We start from the raw sequence: 12,628 nt of genomic DNA, 5'->3' as shown, positions 1-12,628 counted from the left end.
TTGTTGTTGAGTAGAGATGTATGCAAATACACTATACTGTACTGTTGCAGATATCGCTGGATGCCGAGTTGAGGTTCGTCTTTTACTTCCTATAAAAACACATTTATTTAATACTAAACAATAAATAATTACAAGTAAAGTAAAGAAAACGACAATAGTGCGCGTTACCTGCTCGTTTATGGCTGCACCTTCCATCCATCCTCCTCTTAAGCTTCCCTTCTATTTCCACCGGCGCGGATTCTTGCATCTTTCATCTACGCCTTCTCTTGACTGCTTCTAATCCACCAGGCCTAATTTAAACCCCATCTCAAATAGTCTACTTCTAATTCGCTGGCGGCTACTTTGTCTCTCTTGGTCTCGCCCACTTAGCTCCGTTTCCTTGTCACCTTTTCTGATATCCCTCAGCTCAGCTCTGCTCTACCTGCTCTACCTGCTCTACCTGCTCTACCTGCTCTCTCAACGTCGACCTGTCTCGATATCTCCCTCGGCCGTTAGACTTTCCATCAGCCGTCCTCTAGCCAGCTCTGACTTCCTCTCCCTCTTCCTCTTGCTCTCGTTATTTCTCAAGCATAGACCTGTCGACGGCAAGCCATATCCGCTGCCGGGGCTGGCCGGCCCTTAATCTCTCTTCTCCTCCGGTGGAGCTCAACCGTCGTAAGTCCTCTATCTACGCCCGCGCACTGTCTTGTTCATGTACGTACGTAGACCTCGAACCGACCTAATCTGCGTTCTATAATCGTATTTGTTCCAGTCTTCCCTGTGCCGAGGTTCTCTGCGTTCTATAAACCGCTCCGGACATATCCGTCGACTATAGCCATCCATACGCTCAGCTCGATTGATACTTTTTCGCGATGCACCGGCTTCGTCGGCGTTGCACCCTTTCTACCTTTTCATCTTCGCTCTCGTTCTCTCTCTCATCTACTCCTACGTCCCTTTTGCGACCCAAGAAACCAGGCTCGCTTAAACCACTCAACCTTACTCCGCTCGTCTGCTTCCTTCGTGGACTTCTTCTCTCTATCTTCTCTACCTCTCTGCGCCATTCTTCTCTTCAACACTCATCTATCTATATATCTGATAATATACCTCTCAGCAGTCCAAACCACACGCACCCCTACACTCCCGGCACCCACGCAGCACCACGCAGTGCAGATGATAAGCTTTTATACCGCAACAGTTCGTGCGTTATCCGTGCGGCGGACCCACAGTTGCTTTTTCCTGGGCTTTCGTGCCTTCATTTTATCTAGACGTGGATAATATCCTGCTGCTGTGTTACATGCTTCGGTGGCTGTAGGCGTATTGTGTTTTATTGTGTTTTATTGTAGTGCTCGTGTAGTGATTGCGGTGATGATGGATGCTGATGTTGGTGGAGGGGTTATCAACACCAGCAGGCTACGCGGAGCATCTTGAAACGACAACAAACACGCGTGCTCGCGTGTCCTCACGAGCAGCAGCAGCAGCAGCAGCAGCAGCAGCAGCATTATCATCAACAGCAAGAGCAAACGTCGACGGATGCCATCCGAGCACGCACGCACGACACAACGACAACGACGACGACGACGGCGACCTCAACCACAACCACAACCACCACCTAACCGAGGCCTGCGCGCGGGATCCACAATCGGGGATCGAACCCCTCTTGGAGCGTTAATCCGCAAGCACAGACAGTGCCCGAGCAATTCGCGATATGCGAACGCCGGCTGCTCGGAGGACATAAAAGAGTTGCAAGTGACATCAGCCGGGACCGGGCCTGAGGAAGGTGCGCGAGCGAGCAAACGAGCAGTTGCTCAAAAAGGCAATTAAGCGCTGACTTACTTTTTTTATTTTTATTTTTATTTTTGCGACGCCAAATTAGTCAGTCCCAACCGGGCCTTTGCCTATCTTCTCGACCATATTCGCCAGGGCCTCCGCTCTTGTTTTAGAAATAGCTTTGGAAAAACATATTGCGATTGTTATGATAGGTGCAGGTTTTATTTATGTAATCTCTCTCTTCCCTTTCGCATTCTAGTGCACTTGCACTCGTAGTATCGTGTTGCCTCTCTAGTATAGTACCTGCACTTCCATACTACGCAAGAATACACAACCCCTCCTCAGCACCTTCATACACCTCCACACCTTCACACCCTCACACCTCCACCCTCATACACACACACACCCACCCACCCACACACACAATCCACGGCCTTCGGCGTCCGCGGGGCAGGTGTCATCCGCTCCGCCCGACGCCACCGGATATGAATGAAAAAAGGTTTCGCCCAGGTCACGTGGACTGCCGCTCGCCGGCGACCTCGTCTTCTATTCTTCACGACCCCGGCGCCGTGCACTAACCCAGCTGACGACCGCCTTTGCTTACGCCTCTCGCTCGCTAGACGGCCCGGGCAGGGCACGAAGGCGGCGGCGTCGTCACATGGCTCTCTATTAATTCTGCTGTTGACGATCTGCTAGTTCGCGGCAAACGCGGGCTGCGGGCTGCGGTCTGCTGCGCAGTCACACTCTCATGCGACACATTTCTTCTGCTCTTCGCTTCCAGAACTCTTCCGTTTGCGTGTCGTATTCTTTCTTTTTCCTGTCTGACTACGAGGACGAGGACGAGGACGACGACGTAGATCGATCTCTGATTTCATAGTTGATTCATCACAAACCTCTACTCCTTACTCTGAGCGAATACTATCTCAGTTCGAGCTAGCTGCACATCGTCACCCTTCTGTGCAGATACGAATCTGATCTCGTTTACGATGCCGGCCGTCGAGCACTGTTTACTTCCCTACTTTTACTTTTCTACTGCCTGATGTAGTTTGACATAATATAACAGCACTCGTATTACTCCTTCACTTCTTAGCAACAGCAACATCCCAGCTCTGGATCAAGACATGTCTCGGCGGCTTCGCCTTCCGTCGGATATCGTCGCCGTCTCCGAAGACGCAAACCCTCTTCCTCTTACTCATCCGCCCTCTGCCCTCTCATTCTCTCGCTCGAGACTCGACTCTGCTTTTGCTTTGTTTTTATTTATTTTTCTTACAACTAATCCTACAATTATGCATTAATGTTTAATACATCCACTCTCGAGCCTGCCTCTGTCTCGTTCTGTCGATGCGCGCCCACTTCCCTCTTTAGGGTTACTCTGCACCTCTTCTTTCCACCCACCGCCCTCTTCGGCGTCGGCGATGCGCCTTGCTTTCTATCCCTCGTCTAGTCTATATGCATCTCCACTCTTTCTTAATACAATTTATTCGACGCAGCCCTGCGCAGCCGTCGGATTTCGCCTTGCAGCTTCTAATTGAGGGCCACAGCCTCAATGATTACTCGACAATGGCCAAGACACTTGATCCACAGCGCCTATTGTCTCACCAACTCCGATTCAGAAATTAGAGATAGGTGATATTTAGCAATTGTCTAGATCTAACCGCAACCTCTACATCTCCACAACCCCCACATACTCAACCCACCGCCCAATACTCTCAACCACCAAATGCGCATCCCGTCTCCTCACCGCAAACCACTCCGTATGTCTCCTCCCGCATCCCGCGCACGCGGCAACCGTAAACCCCTCATCCGTAGCAGAGCACGCGAACCGGCTGCGCAGGTCGAGATGGATCAATCGCTCGGCGCGGTGCACGGCCGCGCATTTCGCGCCTTTTGCGTGGGCCGCGGTGGGCGGCGGCGGCGAGGGGAAGTGGCCGGTCAGAAGCACGGCGTGCGAGCACTGCCGTGACCATTGCTCGATTCGGCGGGGTACGTTTACTGTCCGCCCGATTTTGAGAAAGAGTAGCGCGTTGGCGTCGAGGTTTGCTCGGTCGTCTGGAAAGAAGTTAGCGTACGGCGTCGATAGTGCGCGCGGGAAAGTAGAAAGAGGACGTACGGGGTTTGGACGGCTGCAATTCGTAGATGTAGATGTATCCCGCCTCATCCGCTTGCGAAATCGGCTTGTTGAGCTCGGCTGCGAGTAGTTTCGTATACCGCGCGCGCGTCTGTGGGGAGATCGTGTAGGGATCAACTACTGCTGTTGATGCAGAAGTCGACGGACGAGCAGCGGCGATCTCTTTGGACGACGAACGACGGTCGGAGGTGGGATTGGTGCAGCAGAAGACCAGGCGAGCAAGTTTGGATAGAGCTTTGGAGAGTACGCTGCGTTTATTTTTCTGCTGGTGCTGGTGGTGGAGTGGCTTAATGTCGTTGTACGGCATTTGCTTTTCTCGCTTTTGATCTCCCTTCTCCCTCCCTCTAAAAGCACGAATCGCAGCATCTCCAACCCCATCAGACCTCTCAATTTTCTGGTACAGATGCTGCCGGCAATACACGTCGCCGCTCAACTCTGCGCGCGTCTGAACGAAGACCATATGTCGACACTGCTTCCCCGTCGACTTTGCGAGTCCCGCGCATTGCTTCTTTTGCTGGTCATCATTCTTCCTCGGCTGCTGATGCTGCTGATGAGGATGAGGATGAGGGTGGTGGTGGTGGTGGTGCTTGGAGTCAGATCTTGTCATTCATAGGCGCGAGGGGGGAAGAAGACAAAGAGGATTGTAGATGAAGATGATGTGGGGGCGGGGTGGCTGGGCAGGGCACACGAACCCCATCGATCACCACGACAGATATCGGGACCAGCACTCAGGCCCTGGCCCTTCCAGATCTGAGCATACGAAACCAGTCCACGCCTCAACTCACACCACCAACCTCCATAAATAAAAAAAGAAAGGTCGGAACCCAGATCCAGCACCCACCGCGCGAGAAAAAGAACGTGTCGACATTCTCTTCCGACGGTAAACGGGAAACGGCAGAGAAACGTAAACGATCCAGCAAACTGGCTTTGGGGCGACACCGCGCGCGCCGCATGGAAGAACCTTAATGCGGGTAAAACGTCATCTTACGTAACCCAGCGCGCGAGTCGCAGGGTCGCCGGGTGGCCGACGGGGCCGGTGCCGAATTCGGTAAATGCAGAGAAGGACGGAGGTGGGTTCTGTCTTTTTCTGTGAAGTGCAGTGCGGTGCGCGGATGGGTATTAGTAAGATGCGCTTGATTGTAGAAAGTACGTAAACTAATCAACATCTGCCTGCTGGCGTGGAAATGCGCTGTATCTGGGTGGATGTAAGGAATATCTGAGTAATAAGAGGGTAACAACAGAACGCGAGCACGATCTGCAGCGCGCTATCAATATCATTTATCATATCAACGCCCGTCTGGGCGCTGTAAATGGGGCTATATCACATAACACTTGACACGTTAGTCATGCGCAGCAGCAGCAGCAGCAGCAGCAGCGACTCCTCGCAGGCTGCAGCAGTTGAAGAGTTGCTTGCCGATATGTCTCAACCGACGATATGTGCGGTGTCCTCGCTCGCTAGCGATTGCTTTCTTGCCTGTGTCGACACACACGCGGTAGAATACATGCGAAATAAGGCAAGAAAAAAGTAAATAACAATCATATTTCACATTTGTATTTACCAAAAGAAACGAAAAGCAAATCCAAACGCCAGCCGCCCAGATCCAGGCGGGTTTTTTTTGCTCTGCTTCTCGCACATGTCTGCGCTCGCGGTGCTTGGCTCTGGCTCTCCTCGGCTGGCTCTGCTCGGCTCGCGGGTCTTTGTCTTCCTTCTTCCCTTTTGCCTGGGCCACCGCTGCCATCGCATGACCGAACGTCTCCTTGCTCTCTGCACGCGCGCGCTATTCCCGTTTTCTCAACCGTCCCGAGTCGTTGGATAATAGCGCAGCGCATGCAATGGCGTAGATCATCCCCCTCTCTTTCGTATCCGACTTGCAGCGTGCGCGTGTGCTTCCTTCCTTACTCTTCTGGCGCTCTCTCTCTCACCCTCGCTAAACTATTCTGTTTACTTCCTGCAGCAAGCTGCCAAAAGCGAAGACTAGTTTTAGTCTCGAGTCTCTTTGAACTTCGCACTGAGCTCAGCTCATAGCTACAGCAAACTGCTCTGTAGCATCCGATCAGCTATCTCCTGCCCCTGTCTCCCCTTCCTTCTCACTCCTCCCCTCCGTCTGCAACCCGTGAAATTTCTACACTCAAGAGTCAGCCCCCTCCTTCTTCTCCTCAAGCCCCCAACCCCTCACTCTCCTGTAAATTCTTTTCTTCTTACCTCGTACTGCGTCACCAAACTTCCCCAGATCTTCACAACCTCGTCATCCGCACACCCCTCAACCGGCACAGAAACCGCTGGCGGCACCTGCTGCCGCGGGGTGCTGGTGCTGTCACCGTCGTTGACGCCGTTGCCAGGAGTACGCGCGGCGGGGTCCGGGAGTGCCATTATTATTTGTGAGTATTTAGTGTACGGCGGACGGTTGACGACACTTCGAGTCGTGAGATGTGTAGAGGGGAGAGGAGGAGGAGGGGAATGCCGCGCTTTATGTTTTACTAGCTCGCATACCCTCATTTCTTTTTCAATCAACCACATTTATTCTACCATACTATCTCTAAAAAACAGGAAAAAAACAGAAAAAAATGTATCTCCCTCATGAAACTTATAAATCTCATAAAATAAAGAAAAAGAAACCAATTCAATCGTGCGTAAAAAATCAAGTTTCTAATTCAAAGAGCGAGCTCTCTCCTATTTTTTGAAGGAGAGCGCTCGTGGGGTTGATTTTGACTCAGTTATGAATCCGAAAGCTCATGGAGAATGGAAACTTGGATCTTCGATAGAGTCGTTGGGGGGTGTTTCTTGTTGTTTCTTTCGGTGGAGGGTGAGAGGTGAGTGTGTCTACGGCGGACCGAAGAAACAGGACAAGAAACAGAAAAGGAGCTCAGTGGTCACCATCTTGTATGGGTATATTCTGTGTGTATAAACGAGTATCAAAAGAAGAGATCGTCTCTCGTCTGGCGATGGAGTGTGTTGCGTAGTGAACGAGTCCTGCTGCTGCTGCTGCTGATGTCTTTGTATTCTTCATACCTAGTCCCACAAAAGAAAAACAAATAATAAAAAACAAAACCTACTCAACTCTCACTACTCATCGGGTATAAACAGTATCTCCCGCCTCTTCAACAGGCCTCTTCAACAGATATCTTCACCTTCATCTTCACCAGAAAAAAATTGCCGCGAGAAAAAGCGAGTCCGCTTTATACCCGCCCAAACAGGAACCCTACCCTACTTTTCCTCGGACAACAGAAAACACATCTGAGCCGCATCCACGTGATTTGGTTTTGTTTACTTTTTCGAGATTGAGACTGTCGGGAAGATTGTTGCGATAGACGGTGGTGAAGCTTGTGCTTGAGTTTTGGCATAGAAGAAGAAGAAGAAGAAGAAAAGAAGAAGAAGAAGAAGAGAAAGAGAAGAGAGGATGAGTACGAGTGCGCTGGATACGTTGCAGCGGTTACCTTGCGCCACGCTGAAATCGCTGGCTCGACTATGTGGTCTTAGTATGCCAACCTGCTCATTTCTGTATTCCCCTCACGATTTCGTTGATTCACGAGTACTAACCACGACACGCCAGGTCCATCATACACAAAAGCAATCCTAGCCGCAAACATCACCCACGCCATCTCCCCGTTCTTCAATCCCCCATCCTCATCCCCATCCTCGTCCTCATCCACACCAGCATCCACCTCCGCCAGATCCTCGCTCTCCACATTCTCCTCCGCCGCCGACCACGCAGCCGGCTCCGCATCCAGACGTTCCTACCGCGTCCTCTCAATCGACCTAGGTCTTCGCAACTTCTCCTACTCCGTCCTCGACCTTCCCCCGCGGCCCGCATCCACAGATCCTCTGTCCTCCCCGCGTCCTCTGCTCGCAGCCTGGTCCGTCGCCGACATCATCCAATCCTCCTTCCCCTCCCTCTCCCCCTCCCCCGCACCCACCGACACCCCCGCATCTCCGTCCCTAATCAACATCAGCGCATTCTCATCCGCCCAAGCCGCCGCCGTCGCGTACGACTTATTCGCCGAAACCCTGCTCCCGCGGTACGAGCCGGACGTGATCATCTTTGAACGCCAGCGACTCCGCAGCGGCGGCGGCCACGCGGTGATCGAGTGGACGCTGAGGATTAATATGTTTGAGAGCGCGTTGCAGGGCGTGTTTGTCGCGCTTAACAGACAGGGGCGGTTAAGAGCGTCTGTATGCGACGTGTTGCCGAGCACGACGAAGGCGTATTGGATCCGCAGCGAGAAGAAAGCCGAGACGCCCGACGCTGAAGCAGCAACAGCGACGGAGAAGAAGAAGAGCAGGAAGAGTAAGAGCGCGGGATCTACGTATGCGCTTTCGAAAGCGGCGAAAGTCGCGCTGGTCAAGAAGTGGACCGAGAACGTGACGGCCAAAAGTCCAGATTCCTGTGCCCACGTCGTGTTTTCCCCAGACACAATCCCGCTCGCCATGCAATTCAACACAAAGAAACCCCCCAAATCAAAATCCAAACCCCTGACAGACCCCACCCCTCTTCTCTCTCAGCACCAGCAGCAAGAAGACGACCGCTTCCTGCACCCGCCCGCCAAATTCAAACTCGACGACCTCGCAGACTCGCTCCTGCAGGGCGTCGCGTTCATCGAGTGGCAGCAGCACCAGTACCAGCTCGCGCGCGCGCTCAAGGCCGGCGACGATCTCGAGAGCTTGAATCGCGAGCTGTGCGCGAGGCATGAGGAGGCTATGCTTTCGGTGTAACTTTCTTGCTCTTTTGGTTGTTTGTGGGTCGTGGTGAGAGATGTGCATTTGCACGGTGTTGGGATTGATTCTGTTTTTGTTACATCACTTTGGTGCTTTTTGAAATGCATAGTTAAATAATGAGTGTTTTTGTCGTCCGCATCATTTCTAATTCAAAAATGAAAAAATACAGGGACTACATATCAAACAAAATCAACCACCTCCACAATAACTATTACCAACCTTTTTTTAACAAAAACACAAAGAAAAATCACCTAGGTCGGAACTCGATAACGATGATGCAAAAACACAAACAGATCAAAACAAGATGAGATGTAAAAATATATAGGCTTCACGCCTTCTGTTTCCGTCTATACAACAACAAAACATCGCCGCCCTGCCGCCAAATCCGCGCCCGGATCGTCGCAAGCGTATACACATTATCCAGCACCTGTCCCTGACACACCAACTCCAGCCACTCCTCGGGCCTGCTATACTTGCCCTTCTCCGGCACCTGCGCGCCGTCCAGCTTCTCCTCGACGTACCCGAGGATCTTCTTCGCCCGCAGCATGCGGTACGCGTTCAATCGCGCGTTGCCGTTCGGCAGTGCGGGAAGCTTGTCCTCGTACGGCTGCAGCACAAAACTCACCTTCACAAGCTCTTTGCTGGGGATCTTGTTCAGCAGCAAGAACTCAGCAAGCCACCCCGGCGCCGCGTCCTCGAGAATCCCGACGTCGTCGTACTTGCCGCAGCTCGCGACCGTGCCGCGGTACAAGTCAACCGTGCCCCCCGCGTCCACTCGTTGCTCGGAAATGATGATCGCGGTCTCGGCTGGTAACCTCACGATCGGCGTCTCGCTCGCGGGCGCCACCGATATCCCGGACGTGCCGTAGGACTCGCTCTTGTCGTACTCGTGCCGTACCTTTTGCAAGACACCAGCCAGCGTATCATCATACGCCGGCTCATTCTTTGCTTCCTCCACCGGCGTCAGCACGCCATCCGCACCCGCGCCGGCTGCGCCTCCCGCCGCCGCGGCCCCGTTCGGTCCATCGACGCCCCGAGAATCAGCCATCGACGCCGTCCGGCTCAGTTTCCCTTTTCCAAACGACCGCAGCCGGCCCATCAGCGAGCTCGAGCTGGAAAGGTTATCCCCTGCGTCGCCGTTGCTGTCGATGTTGTTGGTTCCGTTGATGGGGCTGGTGGGTGTTGCGTCCGTCGACGGAAACGCGAGATCGGATGACGCGGGTGTATTTGAGAGCGCGGCCGCGGCCGGCGCAGAGACTTGCGGCACCGGCACCGCAGACGAAAAGTAATCCGTCACAACCGTCCCATTAACAGGCGAAAGCGGGTTCTTGCCGTCGTCCCCGTTCAGTAGCTGATGCCCTCCGTTCGGATTATACGCCGGCGCCGGCGTCGCAAGTCCAATAACCAGCCCCGGCGTCTGCAGCGGTATCGACGACCCGTTCGCGCCCGCCGTCCGCGGCCCCTCCGACCACGGCGTCATCTGCGAAAACGACAGCTGGCCCGGCGGCACGCGACGCATGGCCCCGTTCTGCTGCGACTCGATGATCTGGCGCCGCTTGGTCTGTCGGTATTCGTCGTCGCGCTTGATCTCGGTCTCGATCAGGTTCGCAAACAGGTTTCGCAGGATCCATTTCCCCACGTTTATGCGCTGATCGTCGCGGAACTCGATCTGGCCGCCTTGCGGCGCCTGCGGTTGGGGCGGCAGCTCGCTCACAATCTCGTCCGCGTAGATCTCGGCGTCAAACACATAGGATTCTTCCAACACCACAGAGAGCTGACCCGTGCGCGTGTTGACCTGGCACCAGTTCGTCATCGTCTCAAACGTGTTGATCTCGTCCGCCACATCCTCGATATCGCGGCTGCCAAACGACTTGACCATCACGCACTTCACCAGATCCCAGAGCATGACCTCGCCGGCAGTATCAACCGTAAGGACCCGCCTTCGGTCATTGAGCAGGATGTGCTTAATCAGACCTGTCTGGCCCTCGATCGTCTCCTCGGGGTTATGCCGCAGCGGGTCCGCCGCCGCCGCGCCCGCAGACAGCCCGGCCGTGTTCGTGCTCGTCGAGTTAGAATCCGACCGATGCAGACTGTGGTTGATGATTGTCCCATTGACCGAGGCCGCGTCGTCGGCCCCGTCGAGCGCGCTGTTGAACCCGCCGTTGAGGTTGATCAGAGACGCGGCCGGGATCTGTGAGGGAGCGATGTTCGCGGCCGCGGCTTGGCGCAGTAGCGAGGTCGATTGCGGCGGGGGTTGCAGAAAACTGGCGCTTGATCGACGACGCATGCGCTGCTGGCGTTGGGTGTGAATTGTTGTTGATGTTGTGTCGACGTCGCGCTGTGCAGATATCGTTAGATTATTCGAGTAGATGAATTATGATAGAGAGTTTGGAAAAAAAACATACCCATCTGTGAATACGTGAGTTGGCAGTAGCGGTCCAGAGATAGTCGCCCGAGGCGACGACCTTTGATACACCCTGATGCTCGTTGCAGACCAACACGCTAAGACTATCCTCTGCCTCTGAAATTCCCCGCATGTCAGTCTTGACCACCATACCGGAGCGATCGGAAGAGTGGAAAACCTCCAAGTTTGGATGATCCGAGTGCAGCGACCAGACCGATGAATCGTGCATATTGAGCGTGTGCATCAGGCGGCCGGCGGTAATCGACCACAGCTTGATAGTCGAGTCCGACGAGGCCGTGAGCACGAGATTACCCGCTTTGTTGACCAGGATCGAGCGAATGTTGTCGGTATGTCCCACAAAGTTGACGATGCTCTCGCCGTTGCGCTGGTCCCATAGTCTGACGATCGAGTCCGGACCGCCCGAGCCGATGATTGAACCGCCGGCTCCGCCGATTCCGAGGGCGTAGACTGAGCCTTTGGAGTTGTTGCCCTTGTTGCCGACGTCGATCTGCAGCTTTTCGCCGCCGCAATTAATATCCCAGAGAATGACTTTGCGGTCAAGAGAGCCGGAGGCAACCCAGTCGGCTGCCTGGCTCTCGACGGCAAGACACTTTACAAAGTCGTGGTGATGTCCGATCGTAGACTGTGCGTCGGTGCGGGGGTTCCATAGTTTTACTGTGAGGTCAGAAGAGCATGAGATGACTGAAGCGGATTAAAAATTTGACAGGTTAGCTCGATCCGATGTAGATTGTCAGTGATAGAGGCGAGGATTGTATCGCATCCGCAGAGAATCAGGATATGGAGATAAGCTTGCCTGATTGGTAGTTGTTCACGAGCGCAATGTCGTTGACCCAATGGGTATGAAGCTGTATTTTCGAGCGAAATGTCGACTTTCCGACCGGCTTGTTTGTGCCTGTGCCATTCGCGGGTGGAGCAGAATCTGCGTTTGCGCTGGCAGCCGGGGGCGCCGCCTCGGTCGGCTCTTCCTCCGCGACGGTGTTCAGGGCGGCAGAATCGAGGTCGTCGATGGAGATGTAGGGCGGCGTGCGCAGGTTCATTTGCTCGAGTTCCCAGGACATGACCATACCATCGCGGCCGGCGGTGTAGAGCATGCCGGAGATCGCAGCGGACGGATTGGGGTCGACGGCGATGGAGTTTACGCCGAGGGTGTGGCCATTGTGGCTCGAGTCGGAGGCCAGCAGGTACGAGATCTTGCGGGAAGTCTTGCGGACCATGGCTGCGGAAGGCCAAGTGGCCAAGTGAAAGAGGGTTTGGAGAACGGGGGAAGGATAGAAGAAGGAGAGGAGAGGGATGGATGAGGAGGCTGGGGAAGGGTGGGAAGTACAGGAAGACGAGGCGGAGTGGTGAAGGCAGACGCGGGGCGCTCGAGGCGGGTTCGAGAGGGCGTTTGCCCGCAATCAGCAATAAGCGGGCTAGGGTTTCAGGTCCCCCGCATAAGCTACGCGGTTATCAGCTGCGGGAGAGCAGGCGGCCTACGGACGGGATATTGGAGGTGTTTGAGATCGGAGGAGTGCAGTGTGTTTGTGAGGGTGATTAGAGCAGGGTATTGGGTCGGAGAGTGTACGTTGTGCGCAGAAGCAGAAGGCAGGAGAAAGACGATTGAGGTCTGCCTGCT

General features: G+C 54.1%; 3 protein-coding genes across 3 annotated transcripts; 1 reads left to right on the top strand and 2 right to left on the bottom strand.

The window, feature by feature from the left end:
• Nucleotides 1-3,409: 3,409 nt before the first annotated feature.
• Nucleotides 3,410-4,334, bottom strand: BZA70DRAFT_266193 (meiotically up-regulated gene 113-domain-containing protein; the record flags this gene model as incomplete). Its single annotated transcript, XM_064911011.1, has 2 exons — nucleotides 3,410-3,795; nucleotides 3,857-4,334. 2 exons carry the CDS (start codon nucleotides 4,332-4,334, stop codon nucleotides 3,410-3,412), a joined length of 864 nt encoding a protein of 287 aa, XP_064769816.1.
• Nucleotides 4,335-7,161: 2,827 nt separating this feature from the next.
• On the top strand, nucleotides 7,162-8,755 carry BZA70DRAFT_275061 (mitochondrial resolvase Ydc2). The gene is made up of 2 exons (XM_064912083.1): nucleotides 7,162-7,351; nucleotides 7,426-8,755. The coding sequence occupies exons 1-2, from the start codon at nucleotides 7,273-7,275 to the stop codon at nucleotides 8,583-8,585; spliced, it is 1,239 nt and encodes a 412-aa protein (XP_064769815.1). The 5' UTR covers nucleotides 7,162-7,272; the 3' UTR covers nucleotides 8,586-8,755.
• BZA70DRAFT_309599 (WD repeat-containing protein 5B) lies at nucleotides 8,756-12,429 on the bottom strand. Its single transcript, XM_064914889.1, has 3 exons — nucleotides 11,807-12,429; nucleotides 10,994-11,694; nucleotides 8,756-10,926 (listed from the first exon to the last, which is right to left on the bottom strand). Exons 1-3 carry the CDS (start codon nucleotides 12,225-12,227, stop codon nucleotides 8,917-8,919), a joined length of 3,132 nt encoding a protein of 1,043 aa, XP_064769814.1. The 5' UTR covers nucleotides 12,228-12,429; the 3' UTR covers nucleotides 8,756-8,916.
• Between the last annotated feature and the right edge of the window lie 199 nt (nucleotides 12,430-12,628).

The sequence above is a fragment of the Myxozyma melibiosi genome (assembly GCF_037950935.1).
Source record: "Myxozyma melibiosi strain Phaff 52-87 chromosome Unknown BZA70scaffold_2, whole genome shotgun sequence".
In the NCBI taxonomy this organism is placed as follows: domain Eukaryota; kingdom Fungi; phylum Ascomycota; class Lipomycetes; order Lipomycetales; family Lipomycetaceae; genus Myxozyma; species Myxozyma melibiosi.
Note: the sequence above shows the minus strand (reverse complement) of the source record. Positions and strands in the feature narration are given on the sequence as shown.

Bases quoted from the DNA above. Each gene is read 5' to 3' on its own strand.
- BZA70DRAFT_275061 (XM_064912083.1), top strand. From the start codon at position 7,273: ATGAGTACGAGTGCGCTGGATACGTTGCAGCGGTTACCTTGCGCCACG. The intron at 7,352-7,425 runs GTATGCCAACCT...ACGACACGCCAG, and splicing joins GGCTCGACTATGTGGTCTTA to GTCCATCATACACAAAAGCA.
- BZA70DRAFT_309599 (XM_064914889.1), bottom strand. From the start codon at position 12,227: ATGGTCCGCAAGACTTCCCGCAAGATCTCGTACCTGCTGGCCTCCGAC. The intron at 11,695-11,806 runs GCAAGCTTATCT...AATCCGCTTCAG, and splicing joins CGTGAACAACTACCAATCAG to TCATCTCATGCTCTTCTGAC. The intron at 10,927-10,993 runs GTATGTTTTTTT...ATATCTGCACAG, and splicing joins ACTCACGTATTCACAGATGG to CGCGACGTCGACACAACATC.